Source organism: Mirounga angustirostris, unplaced genomic scaffold (assembly GCF_029215605.1).
Source record: "Mirounga angustirostris isolate CCGP_5_RB_7025 unplaced genomic scaffold, mMirAng1.0.hap1 SCAF_9, whole genome shotgun sequence".
In the NCBI taxonomy this organism is placed as follows: domain Eukaryota; kingdom Metazoa; phylum Chordata; class Mammalia; order Carnivora; family Phocidae; genus Mirounga; species Mirounga angustirostris.
The window spans coordinates 3,654,447-3,672,738 of record NW_026991717.1 but is presented as its reverse complement, the minus strand read 5'-3'; the positions used below and the strand labels follow the sequence as shown (position 1 = coordinate 3,672,738).

The window sequence follows — 18,292 nt, the reverse complement described above, 5'->3', positions numbered from 1 at the left end:
AGTTCTGCCAAAGGAAGGCCCGGTTCTTCTCAGACTGTTTCCCACTGATGGAGGCAGGGAAACGGAACAGAGGTGACTTTGCACTCAGCCGCTGGGAGCCCCTGTGCCCCTGGTCAGATCACCTGCCCTCCTGTGTCTTGAAATGACACAACGGCACCCACCTCAAAATGAGACGAAATGAGACTGTTTTCACAAATACCACCTCACAGCTTGATCGCCTTCTTTCCTGGCTTTGCTTCCAGAGGGCCTCTCAAGACTCCTGTTGGGCGGTCGGAGGTGGTGCAGGAGAAACGCCTGCTCCAGGAGAGGGGTGGGGATTCGAGTGTCTCAGAGTTTCTTGCGTTCTGTAATCCTGGGACTCACATGCTTACTGGGCTCAGACTCTGGAATTCACCTCAGAATGTATGTGTTTGTGGAGGGAGGGGCGGGGGGGTTGCTGTGGGAGAGGATGCTAGAAGAGCGGTGCCGGTGGCTGGGGCACCTCAGACCTCAGCTGGGGAGCAGTGGGCCACTTCTGACCAGTTTGGTGTCTGTGAACTTGCTAGATTTTGACAGATCCCTGTTGCCTTGGAAGGGAGTGAGCTCCCCATCACTACAGGTATTTAAGTAGAGGCTGTAGGGCATCTGGCAGGGTTTTTGAGGTAGATGGACTGGATTAGGTGACTGAGAGGGGCTTTGCACGTGCTGGGCATTCATAATCGTGGGATGCCACAGCACGCACTTTCAAATTTCAAACAGCCATGGTGGTGCGCTTTGACCTGGGTGCACCCTTGCCGCAATGGAGGGAAAGGACTTGGATTGCAGCGGAGCTTGAGAATCAACTCTTGAATGATCAGAAATTTACTGAGGAGTAAAGATTTTGATAAAGAGAGATAAGTATAAAGTCTTCATTGTTTATCGGTAGTGAGTGGGATGAGGGGGTGGAGAGAATCTGCTGTTGCCCAGGGACTAAGGACCTTGAACTGCACAGGTGAGGTTGCTGAGGAAGCACCCTGTCCGGCTTAGGTCAGGTAGTGCAGCCCACCAGTCTTCCTTCCTTATTGCCCACACACCTGCGGTGGGGGATGGGCAGATGTGATAGAGACGCTGTTCTCAGCCTTAGGGAACTTCCTCCAAAATGCAACACCTCAGTGGGCCTGGGAGGAGAGGCAGAAGCCTGGGATAGGAATAAGACATAGGGCAAACATACCTCATTTTACCCAATCCGAATTTAAGCAGAGAAAAGAAAGCTCATTGGAGCTAATTAAATGTTTGTGGATGTGTTTAATAGTGTGGAGACAGAGTCATGAATCTTCTGATCACAGAGAAGTGTTAAGTGGTGTGACAAAAGGAACCTTCAGAAGATTCCATGCACAGCAGGCTTAGGACAGTCCCGCCCTGCCACAGAAGGCAGCGGTTTGGGAGAAAATGTGGGTGGCCTGCTCTTCCAGCCGTAGGGCAGTTGCAGAGGGGCCCAGGAGAGAGCCAGCTGGGAGGTAAGAAAGCTTAATTGGGAAGTGGGATGACAGACACGGGTGGATGATCTTGGGACCCAGTAGAAGGGTGTCCAAGGAGTAGGCACAGGGAAGATGGAGGGTCAAAATCAGGGGTCTGCCGGTGGCTGTGGTGTGGTGTGGTGTAGACTTACATGGACCAAGGGCCGTCATCTTTATGAAAGCCAGGCTCTCCACGTACGGTTTGGACCCCATTCCTCTGTCTTCTCAAAGGGCTCGACTCCTGCAATTATCTCTCTCATCTCCTCCATGGTCTTACCACTAGATGATTACCATAACCGAGCACACATGCTCCCATTTCTCCAATCTTTAAAAATTCTGCCCATACTTCCATATTCCCTCTCGCCATTGCCTTGCTCAAAGTGTCCTTTCCTGGTCTCTTCCTCTTCTCCCATCTGGTCCCCAAACCCATTACCGTGGTCCCTCCCACTCCACTGTACCTATCTTGTCAAGGTCGATGATGACCTCCTTGTTGCCACATCCAGTGGACCCTTCTCTGGCCTCATTTTATTCAATATCTCGGGGACATTGAAGGTAGTTGGCCACTCTCTTTGATGCTGAATCCTTCCATGACCCAATATTTCTCTTTTTTTGTTTATTCTTCTCCAAGTGATTACCAGTTTTAACCTCTTTGGCTTACTCCTTCTCTACTCACCTTCAGACGTTAGCATTATCGAGGGCCCCAGACAAAGCCCTGTAGTTTGTCACACTCTTTCTCTAGGGAGGGTCCTTTCAGGTAGGATGACTGTGAACACGTGAGTGTATGTCTGTATGAAAATGTCAACGATGATTTCCAAATCTCTGTCTTCAGCCTTAGATTGCCCTTCTGAGCTCCGACTTGTGTATTAAATGGCCAACTCAAGCTCTCTGCATGGATGTCTCCTAGGCATCTCAGACTTCACATGCCTCAAACAGAATTATTGCCTCCCTGCCCTCTCTTCCTGCCAGGGCTGCCCATCCATGGCATTCCTTTATAGCCTGTTGCTCAAGCCTAAACCCCAGAAATCGTCCTTGATTCCTCCCTTCTGCTCACCCATCAGCAAGTCTTGTAGGTTCTACTTAGCGTCCATTCAGTTCTCCCCTTCTCCACTGCCATCATCCTTGTCCAAGGAATCATCCCTTCTCTCCTGGATTAGTGCAACAGCCTTCCAACTGGTCTTTATGGTTCCATTCCTGCCCTCTTCTAATCCATTCTCCATGAAGCAGTCAAGGTTTGAGATATACCTGGTGGTTCTCTAACCCCTTGCCTGGGCCCACAGTGCTCTGCATGTCTTACCTCTTCCATTCTTCCTTTTCTTCCTCTCTCTCTGCTCTCTTCCTTGTCCACCTGGATTAGCCTCACTGACCCCTCCTTTCTGCAGACTCAACTTACCCTATATCACCCTATTTATTTCCTTTATATCACTTAGAACTTTAATTCTCTTGTTTACGAATTTATTTACTTATTATGGGTCTCCATTAGAATGAAACCTCCATAAATTTGAGGACCTTACCTTTCTTGTTCCTCATCATACCCATAGCTCTTAGAATGGTTCCAGGCATATAGTAGGTGCTCAGTAAATGCATGTGGAATGTGTGGTCAGCTAAATATAAAGCACTGTATTCAGGGAGCTGTCTTCAGGTGACGACCCTAGGCTGCTCCCAGCCCCCACTCTTTTGTAACTGGATCTGTGTCTTTGCACATGGTTGCTCTTGGGCTCCAGGCCTGGCTTCTGCTCTGTGGTGTGTGGCAAGTCTCCTTAGGCCTTTAAAATTATGATTTTATGAATTCTAAAAGCAACAGAAGCAAATCACAACTACCAGCAACTAAATGTTATGGACTGTTTGCTAGGTGTGTTGGTGATCAGTTTATAGGAACTGTCTTGAGATGAAACCCATCGTTGTCTTGCGGTCATGTAGGATTTCCCCTGAGGTTTCCCTAGATGTGTTTGTTTTTGGTGAGAATAACTGGAGTTTGACACATACTCAAACTGCCTAGGAAATTTACACAGAAGTAAGAAATCTTATCGTTAAGTTCACCTCCTACTTTCATATGGACATTTTGATTCCCATCTTACTTTTTTTTTTTTAATTTAAAAAAGAAATTAAAAAAAAATTTTTTTTATTCTTATGTTAATCCCCATACATTACATCATTAGTTTTAGATGAAGTGTTCCATGATTCATTGTTTGTGCATAACACACAGTGCTCCATGCAGAATGTGCCCTCCTCAATACCTACCACCAGGCTAACCCATCCTCCCACCCCCCTCCCCTCCAGAACCCTGTTTGTTTTTCAGAGTCCATCGTCTCTCATGGTTCGTCTACCCCTCCGATTTCCCCCGCTTCATTCTTCCCCTCCTGCTACCTTCTTCTTCTTCTTCTTCTTTTCTTAACATATATTGCATTATTTGTTTCAGAGGTACAGATCTGAGATTCAACAGTCTTGCACAATTCACAGCGCTTACCAGAGCACATACCCTCCCCAGTGTCTATCACCCAGTCACCCCATCCCTCCCACCCCACCCCCCACTCCAGCAACCCTCAGTTTGTTTCCTACAATTAAGAATTCCTCATATCAGTGAGATCATATGATACATATCTTTCTCTGTTTGACTTATTTCACTCAGCATAATACCCTCCAGTTCCATCCACGTCGTTGCAAATGGCAAGATCTCATTCCTTTTGATGGCTGCATAATATTCCATTGTATATATATACCACCTCTTCTTTATCCATTCATCTGTCAATGGACATCTTGGCTCTTTCCACAGTTTGGCTATTGTGGACATTGCTGCTATAAACATCGGGGTGCACGTAGCCCTTCGGATCCCTACTTTTGTATCTTTGGGGTAAATACCCAGTAGTGCAATTGCTGGATCATATGGTAGCCCTATTTTCAACTTTTTGAGGAACCTCCATACAGTTTTCCAGAGTGGCTGCACCAGCTTGCATTCCCACCAACAGTGGAGGAGGGTTCCCCTTTCTCCGCATCCCCGCCAACATCTGTCGTTTCCTGACTTGTTAATTTTAGCCATTCTGACCTGTGTGAGGTGGTATCTCATGGAGGTTTTGATTTGGATTTCCCTGATGCCGAGCGATATTGAGCACTTTTTCATGTGTCTGTTGGCCATTTGGATGTCTTCTTTGGAAAAATGTCTGTTCATGTCTTCTGCCCATTTCTTGATTGGATTCTTTGTTCTTTGGGTGTTGAGTTTGATAATTTCTTTATAGATTTTGGATACGAGCCCTTTATCTGATATGTCATTTGCAAATATCTTCTCCCATTCTGTCGGTTGTCTTTTGGTTTTGTTGACTGTTTCCTTTGCTTTGCAAAAGCTTTTTATCTTGATGAAGTCCCAATAGTTCATTTTGCCCTTGCTTCCCTTGCCTTTGGAGATGTTTCTAGGAAGAAGTTGCTTCGGCTGAGGTCAAAGAGGTTGCTGCCTGTGTTCTCCTTTAGGAGTTTGATGGACTCCTGTCTCACATTGAGGTCTTTCAACCATTTGGAGTCTATTTTTGTGTGTGGTGTAAGGAAATGGTCCAGTTTCATTCTTCTGCCTGTGGCTATCCAATTTTCCGAACACCATTTGTTGAAGAGACTGTCTTTGTTCCATTGGACATTCTTTCCTGCTTTGTCAAAGATGAGTTGACCATAGAGTTGAGGGTCCATTTCTGGGCTCTCTATTCTGTTCCATTGATCTATGTGTCTGTTTTTGTGGCAGTACCATACTGTTTTGATGATGACAGCTTTGTAATAGAGCTGGAAGTCCAGAATTGTGATGCCGCCAGCTTTGCTTTTCTTTTTCAACATTCCTGTGGCTATGCGCGGGGTCTTTTCTGGTTCCATACAAATTTTAGGATTATTTGTTCCATTTCTTTGAAAAAAGTGGATGGCATTTTGATGGGGATTGCATTGAATGTGTAGATTGCTCTAGGTAGCATTGACATCTTCACAATATTTGTTCTTCCAATCCATGAGCATGGAACGTTTTTCCATTTCTTTGTGTCTTCCTCAATTTCTTTCATGAGTATTTTCTAGTTTTCTGAGTACAGATCCTTTGCCTCTTTGGTTAGATTTATTCCTAGGTATCTTATGGTTTTGGGTGCAATTGTAAATGGGATCGACTCCTTAAGTTCTCTTTCTTCTGTCTTGTTGGTGTATAGGAATGCCACTGATTTTTGTGCATTAACTTTATATCCTGCCACTTTACTGAATTTCTGTGTGAGTTCTAGCAGTTTTGGGGTGGAGTCTTTTAGGTTTTCCACATAAAGTATCATATCATCTGCAAAGAGTGAGAGTTTGAATTCTTCTTTGCCAATTTGGATGCCTTTGATTTCTTTTTGTTGTCTGATTGCTGTGCCTAGGACTTCCAATACTATGTTGAATAGCAGTGGTGATAGTGGACATCCCTGCCACGTTCCTGACCTTAGGGGGAAAGTTCTCAGTTTTTCCCCATTGAGAATGATATTCGCTGTAGGTTTTTCATAGATGGCTTTTATGATATTGAGGTATGTACCCTCTATCCCTATACTCTTAAGAGTTTTGATCATGAAAGGATGCTGTACTTTCTCAAATGCTTTTTCTGCATCTATTGAGAGGATCATATGATTCTTGTTCTTGCTTTTGTTAATGTATTGTATCACATTGATTCATTTGCGGATGTTGAACCAACCTTGCAGCCCAGGGATAAATCCCACTTGGTCGTGGTGAATAATCCTTTGAATGTACTGTTGGATCCTATTGGCTAGTATTTTGGTGAGAATTTTTGCATCCATGTTCATCAGGGATATTGGTCTGTAGTTCTCCTTTTTGATGGGGTCTTTGTCTGGTTTGGGATCAAGGTAATGCTGGCCTCATAAAATGAGTTTGGAAGTTTTCCTTCAATTTCTATTTTTGGAACAGTTTCAGAAGAATAGGTATTAATTCTTCTTGAAATGTTTGGTAGAATTCCCCTGGGAAGCCATCTGGCCCTGGGCTTTTGTTTTTTGGGAGATTTTTGATGACTGCTTCAATTTCCTTAGTGGTTATAGGTCTGTTCAGGTTTCTATTTCTTCCTGGTTCAGTTTTGGTAGTTGATACATCTCTAGGAATGCCTCCATTTCTTCCAGGTTATCTAATTTGCTGGCATAGAGTTGCTCATAATATGTTCTTATATTTGTTTGTATTTCTTTGGTGTTGGTTGTGATCTCTCCTCTTTCATTCATGATTTTGTTGATTTGGGTCATTTCTCTTCTCTTTTTGATCAGTCTGGCCAGGGGTTTATCAATCTTGTTAATTCTTTCAAAGAACCAGCTCCTAGTTTCGTTGATCTGTTCTACTGTTCTTTTAGTTTCTATTTCATTGATTTCTGCTCTGATCTTTATGATTTCTCTTCTGCTGCTGGGTTTAGGCTTTATTTGCTGTTCTTTCTCCAGCTCCTTTAGGTGTAGGGTTAGGTTGTGTACTTGAGACCTTTCTTGTTTCTTGAGAAAGGCTTGTATTGCTATATACTTTCCTCTTAGGACTGCCTTTGCTGCATCCCAAAGATTTTGAATAGTTGTGTTTTCATTTTCATTGGTTTCCATGTATTTTTTTAATTCTTCTTTAATTTCCTGGTTGACCCATTCATTCTTCAGTAGGATGCTCTTTAGCCTCATGTATTTGAGTTCTTTCCGACTTTCCTCTTGTGATTGAATTCTAGTTTCAAAGCATTGTGGTCTGAAAATAGGCAGGGAATGATCCCAGTCTTTTGGAACCGGTTGAGACCTGATTTATGACCTAGGATGTGATCGATTCTGGAGAATGTTCCATGGGCACTAGAGAAGAATGTGTATTCCGTTGCTTTGGGATGGAATGTTCTGAATATGTCTGTGAAGTCCATTTGGTCCAGTGTGTCAATTAAGTCTTTATTTCCTTGTTGATCTTTTGCTTAGACGATCTGTCCATTTCAGTGAGGGGGGTGTTAAAGTCCCCCACTATTATTGTATTGTTGTCGATGTGTTTCTTTGCTTTTGTTATTAATTGCTTTATATAATTGGCTGCTCCCATGTTAGGGGCATAGATATTTACAATTGTTAGATCTTCTTGTTGGATAGACCCTTTAAGTAGGATATAATGTCCTTCCTCATCTCTTATTACAGTCTTTGGTTTAAAATCTAATTTGTCTGATATAAGGATTGCCACCCCAGCTTTCTTTTGGTGTCCATTAGCATGGTAAATGGTTTTCCACCCCCTCACTTTCAATCTGGGGGTGTCTTTGGTTCTAAAATGAGTCTCTTGCAGACAGCATATCGATGGTCTTGTTTTTTAATCCAGTTTGATAGCCTGTGTCTTTTGATTGGGGCACTGAACCCATTTACATTCAGGGTAACTATTGAAAGATAGGAATTTAGTGCCATGGTATTGCCTGTAAGGTGACTGTTACCGTATATTGTCTGTGTTCCTTTCTGGTCTATGTTGCTTTTAGGCTCTCTCTTTGCTTACAGGACCCCTTTCAAGATTTCCTGTAGGGTTGGTTTTGTGTTTGCAAATTCCTTTAGTTTTTGTTTGTCCTGGAGGCTTTTTATCTCTCCTTCAATTTTCAATGACAGCCTAGCGGGATATAGTATTCTTGGCTGCATATTTTTCTCGTTTAGTGCTCTGAATATATCCTGCCAGTCCTTTCTGGCCTGCCAGGTCTCTGTGGATAGGTCTGTTGCCATTCTAATGTTTCTACCACTGTAGGTTACAGATCTCTTCTCCCCAGCTGCTTTCAGGATTTTCTCTTTGTCTATGAGACTCGTAAGTTTTACTATTAGACGTCGGGGTGTTGACCTCTTTTTATTGATTTTGAGAGGTGTTCTCTGTGCTTCCTGGATTTTCATGCCTGTTTCCTTCCCCAAATTAGGGAAGTTCTCTGCTATAATTTGCTCTATTATACCTTCTGCCCCTCTCTCTCTTTCTTCTTCTTCTGGGGTCCCAATTATTCTAATGTTGTTTCGTGTTATGGTATCACTTATCTCTCGAATTCTGCCCTCGTGATCCAGTAGTTGTTTATCTCTCTTTTTCTCAGCTTCTTTATTTTCCATCATTTCATCTTCTATATTACTGATTCTCTCTTCTGCCTCATTTATTCTAGCAGTTAGCGCCCCCATTTTTGATTGCACCTCATTAATAGCCTTTTTGATTTCTACTTGGTTGGATTTTAGCTCTTTTACTTCTCCAGAAAGGGTTTCTCTAATAACTTCCATATTTTTTTCAAGCCCAGCTAGTATCTTTAAAGTGATGATTCTGAACTCTAGATCTGACATCGTACTAATGTCCGTATTGAGTAGGTCCCTGGCAGTCGGTACTACCTCTTGTTCTTTTTGTTGAGGTGATTTTTTCTGTCTTGTCATTTTGTGCAGAGGAGAATAGATTAATGAGAGAACAAAATGCTAGCAGAGTAACCACGTCCCCAGAAAATATACTCTAAACAAATCAGAAAAGACCTGAAGCAGTGGGAAAAGAAAGGGAAAGAGAGAAAAAAGAAAAAGAAAAAAAAGAAAAAGATAAAAACAAAAACAAAACAGAACAACAACAAGAACAACAAAAAACCAGAATGTGATAAAATATGATCAGGCTGGTATATAGATCAGTGCCACACACTAGATTTGGGGTGTATTTTGGTCTTTTAGGAGAAAGTGCCTCCCAAAATTTTAAAGAAAGAAAAACTTATATATGTACAAAAATAAGGGTTGATATGATGACGGGATGGAATATGACTGTAAAGATGGAAATTATAAAACATTTTATAAAAGGAATTGATAAGTTGTTTGAAAAAAGAAAGAAGAGGATTTAAAAAAAGAAAAAAGAAAAAAAAAAGGGAGAGGATGTGATCAGGCAGGGAAATAGAAAACACCATATACTAGAGATTTAGGGTATATTTTAATCTGTTAGAAGAAACTATCTCAAAATTTTAAAGAGAGAACAACTTATATATATATAAGCCAAAAATACGGGTAACTACTATGAAGTGATAGAATATGACTCTAAAAATGAAAAATAAAAAAAAATTTTTTTTTTAAAAGGGATTGAAAAGATGTTGGTTGAAAAAGGGAAAAAAAAATTCAAAAAGGAAAAAAAAAGAAAAAAAGACCATTAAAAAAAATTAACTTTGAAAGACTAAAGAATCATGGTAAAAAAGCCGTGAATTCTAGGTGCAGTATTCCCCTAGCGCTGGAGTTCTGCCGTTCTCATTGATCGGTAGACTTGGTCTTGGCTGGCTGTTCTCGCTGATTTTCTGGGGAGGGGCCTGTTGCCGTGGTTTCCAAATGTCTCTGCCGGAGGCGGAATTGCCCCGCCCTTGCCCCCTCCCGGCTAAGTCATCTGCTCGGGTTTTCTCTCCGGGGCTTTTGTTCCCTGCGAGCTTTCCGTACAGCTTTGGAGGCCTCCCAATCTCCGCCCCGGAAGAGCCGAGAACTCGGGGCCCGCTCCTCAGTGAGCCCCCAGAGAAAAGCCGTCAGTCACTCCCGTCTCCCCGGTCTCCGGCCGCACTCCGTGCTCACCCGCCTGTGACAGCGCGTTTCTATCTCTGGCACCCGACCCCGGGTGGAGTCTGCAAACCCAACAGATCCCTGCGGTGCACTCCCGTGCGGCTCCCCCGGGGGGAGGAAGGGGAGTCTCCCCGGATCTGCCGCTTGTTGGGCCCCTGCTGGAGGAGCAGGGGCCCGACGGTGCCGCGGATCCCGGTTTATGGCCACCCCGAGCTGAGAGCCCGCGCCTGGGCTCCGCCTCTGCAGCTGGCTTCCCCAGTCCGTTACCTGGGAGCTCTGCCACACTCAGGCGCCCCCGGTCTTTCTTTGACCCCGAGGGTCCTGAGAACCCACTGTCCCGGAGGGTTCCACCCCCCGCTTAGCCACCAGAGTGACGTCCCTCGGCGGAGCTGACTTCTAAAAGTTCCGATTTTGTGCTCCGCGGCTCTATCACTTGCCAGAAGCGGCCGATGGAGGCCCCTCCCCCGCCGTGTATCCTCCCGAATATCGCCTCGGATTCACTTCTCCGCACGTCCTACCTTCCAGAAAGTGGTCGCTTTTCTGATGAGAGAGTTGTTGCTCTTCTTTTCTTCAATCTCCTGTTGAGTTTGTAGGTGTTCAGAATGGTTTGATCCCTATCCAGCTGAATTCCTGAGAGGAGACGAAATCCAGGTCTCCTACTCCTCTGCCATCTTGCTCCGCCCCCCCCCTTTTTTTTTTAAGCCTGTTAAAATTTAAACATTGGAACAGCAGGTCAGAAAGCAGAAGGTAATCACCTATAGCTACAGTCCAGCCAGAGAGTCTGTGATTTTTTTTTTTCCCTATGCAAATAACCACCGAGGAGTGAAAACATGAATACTGGAGAGATTTTTTGCTTTTTCTGGGATTTCATGTTGAGATCCATAAAGCGGCACTAAAACATGTGAGAGCCAGTTGTCTCTGTGGGGTCTGTGGTATTAGCTCCTCTCCCTTTTCCTTCCCAGGCCACTTATGGCAATAACCTTCAGCAACCATCAGAGTGCCAGCTGGCCATGTGTGATGGACACATTATGCACCTTCGACGGGGCCTGGCCAGACTTCCCTGCCAGACTCTTGACTCCTGGCACTGCGGCAGGCTGCAGGGGACCCTCCCCCCTGTAACTTCTGGAGCAAAGCTGCCCCCACAGAAGGCGGCATACTAGAGGAAACCTGCCCAAACACAGTGAGGTGACGGGCCGGTGTCAAGGCAGGCCTCGCTGCTCACCACACCGAACTCTTGCGGCTGATTGTCCTATTTTCCTCACTTCAGATCAGAGGAATCCAGACTCTAGCAAGAAGTGGTGATTACAGGTTGGAGGGATTATGGGGTGATTTATATTTTCTTTGTGTTCATCGGTATCTTCAAAGTTTTCTACAGTGAACATGCCTTTCTTTTGAAGTGCGGAAGAAATTTTGTTTCTCACTCTTTCACCAAACAAAAACAGGAAGGAAGGAAAGAAGGAGGGAAGGATGGGAAAGGAAGAAAGTCCTAGAAACAGTGGCTTTGCAACAACAGCCCTTAAGTTACCTGCACTGTAGCTGAATCGCTAGAAGGTTGTGGGCAGTGGGGAGGGGGCAGGTGTCAGGCAATCAATAATGTGTGTGCCATTTTGAGGTGGACCAGTAGGGTGTCCTAGCCCAACAGCGCCTCACACAGACTCCTGGTGTGTCTCACCTTGGCCTTTACTAAACGAGGTCACTTTCCTTCTGGGGACAGCCATTAGCGGGTGGGTGCTCTGGGAATCACTCTGCTTCGGGGACTACCTGTCAGGGGGTCCTCATGGGGCCTTATTTGTAACCAGATGACCTTGCCTTTCAGGCCACAGCAGAGAAGTCCCCCGGAGCCTACTTCCTTCCTGAGTTTGCACTCTCCCCCCAGGGAAGTTTTCTTGAAGACACAACGGGGGAGCAGTTCCTCACGTACCGCTACGACGACCAGGTAAGAACCTCCTGAAAGAGCCTCCCTTTGGCTTTGCCATCTGCCAACAGGCAGGAAACGGTTTCTCAAAAACAACTTGAAAATAATCATGTTTTTTCCCCCTTGGCACAACTAGTTCAATAAGCCATTGACTCTCTGGAAGGATCCCAAGACCTCTGGGCTGCCCATGCTTGCACATACCATTTCCTACACAGTGTGTGGTTATTGCTCTGGTCGGGGTGTCGGCTTGAGTCACTTTTTCTTATTTTTATCGGAAATCTGTGGTAGATTCGTTCATTTTAGTGATCACCAAATTTATTTATCATCTGAAATTATCCAAGAGTACTGTTTTCTGATTAAGCCTCCCTCTCTTTGCCCTCCTGGCTTTTATTCCCTTTCTTTCACCAGTGCCAACATTGGTCTTTTTGCCCATTTTGCAGACAGGAACAGGGTAGGTGTGCATCCTCGCGCACCCATGCACGTGTGTGTGTGTTTCAGTTCCTTCATGGCAGCTCGCTGAGGACAAGGCTGTGCTTGGCTGAGGCGCGGAAGCTGGGTACTCGGGACTGACTCTCTTCCACTCCCAGCTCACGCTGACGCCTTAACAGCATGAAGGGTCGTGCATGTCTCTGAAATCACTCACCACTCATTGGAAGCAGAGCATGTCCACTCTGCCAAATGCAGAGGTTTCTACCTGGTGGGGCCGGAGTTCAGAGGGTGGCCGGGTGGGACTGAAGGTGATGGAGGCCTTGGGTGGACCTGGCAGAGCCTGGCACATGCAGGGTCAGGTGCAGATGCGGAATGGGACGAGAACGTCTTCTCAGGACACACGATGGGACAGAGCAAGATGGGCCAGTGACCGAGGTGTCCTCTTCTGTGTGGTCAAGGCCCCACAGCAAGTTCGGGCCCGATTGCAGCATGCTAGTTAGGGGGTGGGTGGTGCTTCTCGGGAGCGGCTGCTCTGGGACGGTTGCCGTGGCAGCGTGTGCAGATGTGGGATGTGACAGCGGGGAGCAGGCCAGGCAGGCAGAGTGCTGGAGATGAGGCGGGAGAGTTACCAGGCTGGTGAAGGAGGGCGATTCGGGTGCCGAGGGTGGCAGGAGTGGTGGTCTGACCCCAGCACCCTGCATCCCAGCTCGGGGGGAGGCCCCATTCATTTCCATCCTTCAGGCTGCTGCTGAATGGCCTGCACTTGGGACGTTTGGCTCTGCACCTGGGTTGGTGTGAGGGGCAGGCTGTGAACCCCGGGTCCCAGCTGTGGGCAGGGAGCTACCCAGGTGCTCAGGACAGTGGTAAGAGGAGACCGATTGTTTAGTAAAAAATCAACTTGCAATCACTTTTCCACGTATCTTGAAAAGTGCATATGTGAGTTGTTGCTGTGGGGGGGCAGGGTCCAGCCCACGTTCACGTAATGGAGCCCAGTTAACACTTCCGATGGGCGTTGGGGCCTGGCTGCTAATGGGGTCTAAGCTATCATTAAGTTGCTTTTTACCCTTCTCCCCGGTGGATTTTTACAGGGCCTGTAATTTATGGCAGCTTTTAATCGAGAAATCAATGATCCAACAGGTTTTTGTGTGAGAACTTCAGGGAGCTAATTGAGAAGGCAGTAGAGGATAAAAGAGGGTGTCTGGAAAATCATGAGCCAGGTACCGTTTAATTAAAGAGTGCTTAATGCCTTCTCCAGGTTCTACGGATACGTTGTATTTATATTTAATATAATAACAATATGCAAGCTGCAAAAAGAGGAAAATAAGCCCCCTCAGCCTTTTCAAAAGGCCTAAAGCAGATCTTAGAAGGATGTGGCATGCTGTGGAAATCTTGTCCTAAGACACGGTGTTCCAAAAAGCCCCAGCGAACAACACATGAAAACATTCTGTGTCGTCCCCACTGTGTATTTCTTTCAAGGGGAAGGAATCAGGTCAGACTATAGGAAGTCAGTAATAGCACCTGCTTTCTGCTGGCAGAGGCAAAGAGAACAGGTTACGCAGGCCTTTGTACCCAACTGGGTGTATCTCCTGAATGAACTCCTGAATGAGCTAGAGAGAATCCAGCACCCCAGGCCTTGGTCCTCTTTCCTCTTAATGCTGAGCGTGCAGACCGCGTGATACTGGCAGGAGCCTCTCAGGCAGAGGGAAACCCAGCTTGAAAAATCCCCGGGTCCTGCAGCACACAATGAAATGTGAAGACCAGTTAAGAACAGAGGCTCTGGGGACGCCTGGGTGGCTCAGTCGTTAAGCGTCTGCCTTTGGCTCAGGTTGTGATCCCGGGGTCCTGGGATGGAGCCCCGCATCGGGCTCACTGCTCAGCGGGGAGCCTGCTTCTTGCCCTTCTTCTCCCCCTGCTTGTGTTCTCTCTCTCTCTGTCTCACAAGCTCTGGAGTCAGACTGCGTTGGTTTTGAATCGCTTTTCTGATGCTTGACTTCCTGGGTGACGCTGGGCACGCTGCTTCACCTCACTTCCTGAAGCGACTTCATGCTTCCTGTGTGAGGTGGAGACCTGGATGGTGTCCACCCCATGGAAATGTTTTAGGGATTAAAGGAGGCCATTCATGTAGTCTCTCTGCGTAGGGCCTGCTGCACGTAAGCACGTGATCTAGCTGTTGTTATGACTCATACGATTTACAAAGACCCCATTCAGAGAATCTCAGATATCCTTGTGCTGAAGGAAAGGAAGAGTATTCTCCACTGACATCAGGGACAATAATTTTTTATGGAGCGTTAGCATTCATATAGTAAAGTACACACATATCTGAACTTTTAAATACCTTCTTATGTTTGGAATCACCCGATTACAGAAACCCAGATCGAGAAACTGAGCATGTCCAACTCCTGGGAAGCTCCTTGTGTCCCCGCTGACGAAGTATCACCCCTCTGACTTCTGTCACTATCCTAGTTTTGCTTTTTATTTTTGATTTTACATAGATGGGGTCACACCGCACGTACCCATAGATCTCTGGCCTCTCTCAGACAGCATTATGTCTGAGAGATTGGACAAGTTGGCGCATCCAACATAACTTAGGGTTCAGTGTCCGTAAGTTGTATCTTTTGGAACAAATTGTCTCGTATTGGAACACGAGGCAGCAGCTGGGTGGGATGTGGAATTGTTCCCCGCACAGAAGTTCCCAGAGTGTCCCTAAAAGGTTTTCAGTGCCGTCCCTCTGCAGTCCACATCCGGAGAGCGGTGGGGACAGTTGTCTGGTGTTGCCCCATCACGTCCAGCGGCTGCTGGAATCCACAGATCCCAGCCTGGCCAGAAACAGGGCCAGGTCTGTGGGAGTGGCCGCCCGGGGCCAGGTACCTACCTGAGGCCTTCGCAGATTTGCGCGGCCGCCTGAAGCCAGAGCGACAGAGAGTGTGTACTGTCGAAGCGGCAGTCTGGTTCCTGAAGTTATAGGATCAGGACTGGCTGGCCAACGATTCTCCTTCCTGCAAAATCGAAGCCAGCAGGTGCAGGAGAGATACTTGTCTTCAGCAGAGCTCGTAGGACTTTCTAGAGTATTTTATCCTGGCCTACTTTCACGAAGACCTTTCAGGTCACTCTTCCGATGTCTCCTAGGTTAGGTGTCTGGAAAACTAATAACCCCAAGGCCAGTGAAGCACAGTTGTGATGTAGGCTGTTTAAGGAGTCACATAAAAGGTGCAGCGGCTGGTGCCGACAGTAGGGCTGAAGCTGGTGGGGTTAACAGCGCAGCTCAGTGCAAACGGGACCCATCAGGCAGCCTTCGTCTTGCTTCTGCTACTAATTAGCTTGTAATTTAACAAAGGTTTTCAGCATCTTTGGACCTCAGATTCCTCATTTGTTTTGAAACACAAAGTGACTGGGTTTCATGATCTGAAAGCCTTCCACTCTGAAACAATCTGGTGGTTTTTTTTTGTTTTTTTTTTTGTGAAACTACGGATAGAATAGCATACCTTGCAGAGTGTTAATTGGATCATTCTGATCATCAAGGCGGTCTTGCCAGCCATGCAGTAAACTGTTACTTAGAGAATCATAGAATTTTACAGCTGGTGTAGACCTTGGCTCAAATGCCTCATTTTATGAATAGAAAAAAAAACACCAAAAAACCCAGAGACTCTGCATGTGCAAGTGACCAACTCAAGGACACCCAGACAGTTTGAAACAATGAAGACTATGGCACTCCGACCTCAGGCATCTAGCTCCTTCTCTCAAGAGAATCACCCAGAAGATTATCTCCTTTCCTAAAAATCCTGCTTCCACCGTTGGTGTCAACAGAGTCTTGGAGACCTTGGTAGACCCAAGGGAAGGATTTCCTATTCCTGAGTTGCTTCCTTAGCTTGTTCTTTAACTTAGCTCCTTCAGGAGTTAAGAATGATCTCTGTCGATGGCATTTACAAGCATAATCATTATCGCACTAGGAATGATGTTTTTTTTCAAAGTCTGGGTGGAACATGGCGGCTCAAGTTAAAATGGCGCTGACTTCCCATTTAGCGAACGTGTCCCCACAGGGGCAGCCTCCTGACATTTGGTTGCTTCAGTCATACAAGGTAGTGGACGCGTGTTAGTTTGGGACGAGAGAAGGGCTTGTGGTCCAAAGACTTGATAGCCAGCCAGCCTTTGGGGTAAATTCCTTTGTCCTTTCTCATGGTGGTTTTGGAGTGGATCCCGCAGAGGACCTGTTCATGGCAAACAGCTGAATGTCGGCCGGTTCTAGGAAGCAGAGTCTTGAATTCTGCAGTTTGTTCTTGCGCCGTAGCCGATGGGGGCAGGCAGTTACTCTCGGCCTGTGTCTCTTTCTGGGAAAGAAGGTGGTGAGTCTTTCCATCCTCACCTCTAGTTCACTGAAGCTTTCAACTTGGGGCCTCAGAAGTTTATTATGGGGACTGATGTAAAAGTCTGTTCTAGGCTTAGCCTTTCTTGATTAGAAGTCATTTCTTTCTTTTTTTTTTTTTTTTCAAGTTAGCAAAACTCAGGGTGCATGAGTGGCTCAGTCGGTTAATAAGATCTGCCTTCGGTTCAGGTCATGATCCCAGGGTCCTGGGATCGAGCCCCGCATCGGGCTCCCTGCTCAGCGGGGAGCCTGCTTCTCCCTCTCCCTCTGCACCCCCACCCCCAGCTCGTGCTCTCTCTCTCAAATAAATAAAATCTTTCTTAAAAAAAATGTTAGCAAAACTCTTTGTTTTGCACAAATAGTCTTATTTTTTTGGTGTTTGTTAGGTGCAGGGAAATGTGGAAGGTGCGTCTTCCCAGACCATGTGGATTTGCTGGACTACGCTTCCTCTTATGGGCAGCCATAGTGGGATAAAAAGAGGTTAAGCACACTTAGAAATTAGCGCCCGTGTTCATTTTCCTAAGGCCTGTGCATTGTCTTTGTTGTGTACATGGTGGTATAAAGTCTACCTTACCAGCTTTAGACTGACAGAACACCGAAATGCAGAACCAAACTTTAATCACTTGGACTTAGGCATGTGGGACGAGGCTGCGTTTTCAGTTAGTGGTGGCTTCTGACTTTCCTAAAATTAACTGAGGGTAAATTCTGATGTAAGCTTGCAGCCAGTTAGAGAACACCTTGATTTCATGTTGTAGAGGTCCTCGTACACCTGTTTGTACCCATCGTCCCTTCTCCCCGTCACCTTCTCTCTCCTGTGGACTCTAGGGAAGGAGCCCCTGCCTTATCTGGCATACATTTTGTCTCTTACTGCCCACATTTAAGTGGATTCAAGGTTTTTTTTCAAGTTAAAAATCCTGTTACCTACACTTGGATCTTCTGTTGCTTTCAGTGCCCACTTGATGTTCAAATTCTTATCATCTCCTGCTTTCTCCTACTCATTTTAGCTTTTATTAAAACCTGACTTCCAGTACCTACCTCCCCCTGCCCCAGCCTCACCTCAGACAGGCGTCCTTTTTAAGAATTTCAGTTACTTTCCCCGAAGTCAAATCCAGACTCTCACGGGACTCATTCTGTGTTTATAAAATCCTGTCTTTGTAAAATCCTAAGGCATTATGACGCTCTGGATGGAGTCGCAGTTGACTCTTCTCTTGCCTTCCTGTGCCACTGACTGCCTATCTGTGTGCTTTCTCCTTTCAAAATGCCTCTCCAATTTGTTTTTTTCTCTACTCTTTCCATTGCCAGGGAGGCAGAGGGCTGGGTCTGTGGCCCTGACAGGCATCTGGAATTGTAGCAAGTCAGAGTTGGAAGGATGTTCAGGGATTCTGTTTTTTCAGGTGAGGAATCTGAGCCTGAGAGAGGAACAGGGTCTTACCCAAGATCACACAGCCAGGCGGTAGCAAAGCCAAGTGTCTGTTCTTTGCCCTTAAGCTCAGTTAAGACATTTTTACATCTAATCTGTGGCAAGGAAAAGTATGAGAGAAATGTTTGAATGAATTTTTAATACTAGTAGTAACAATAATATATTAATAATGAAGTCTTTGTGTAGTCTCATGTCTAAAGT

General features: G+C 45.9%; 1 protein-coding gene across 9 annotated transcripts in view; it reads left to right on the top strand.

Moving 5' to 3' along the window:
- ADAMTSL3 (ADAMTS like 3) overlaps positions 1–18,292 on the top strand; it is a 372,820-nt gene that overhangs the window by 58,388 nt on the left and 296,140 nt on the right. For all 9 annotated transcript variants that reach the window (XR_010404803.1, XR_010404802.1, XR_010404804.1 and 6 more), the window contains exon 3: positions 11,784–11,903. Coding sequence is in view for 6 of the 9 variants with exons in the window: in XM_064569802.1 (XP_064425872.1) it covers positions 11,784–11,903 (120 nt within the window). In the remaining 3 variants the exon portion in view is untranslated. The remainder of the gene's footprint in view (positions 1–11,783; positions 11,904–18,292) is intronic.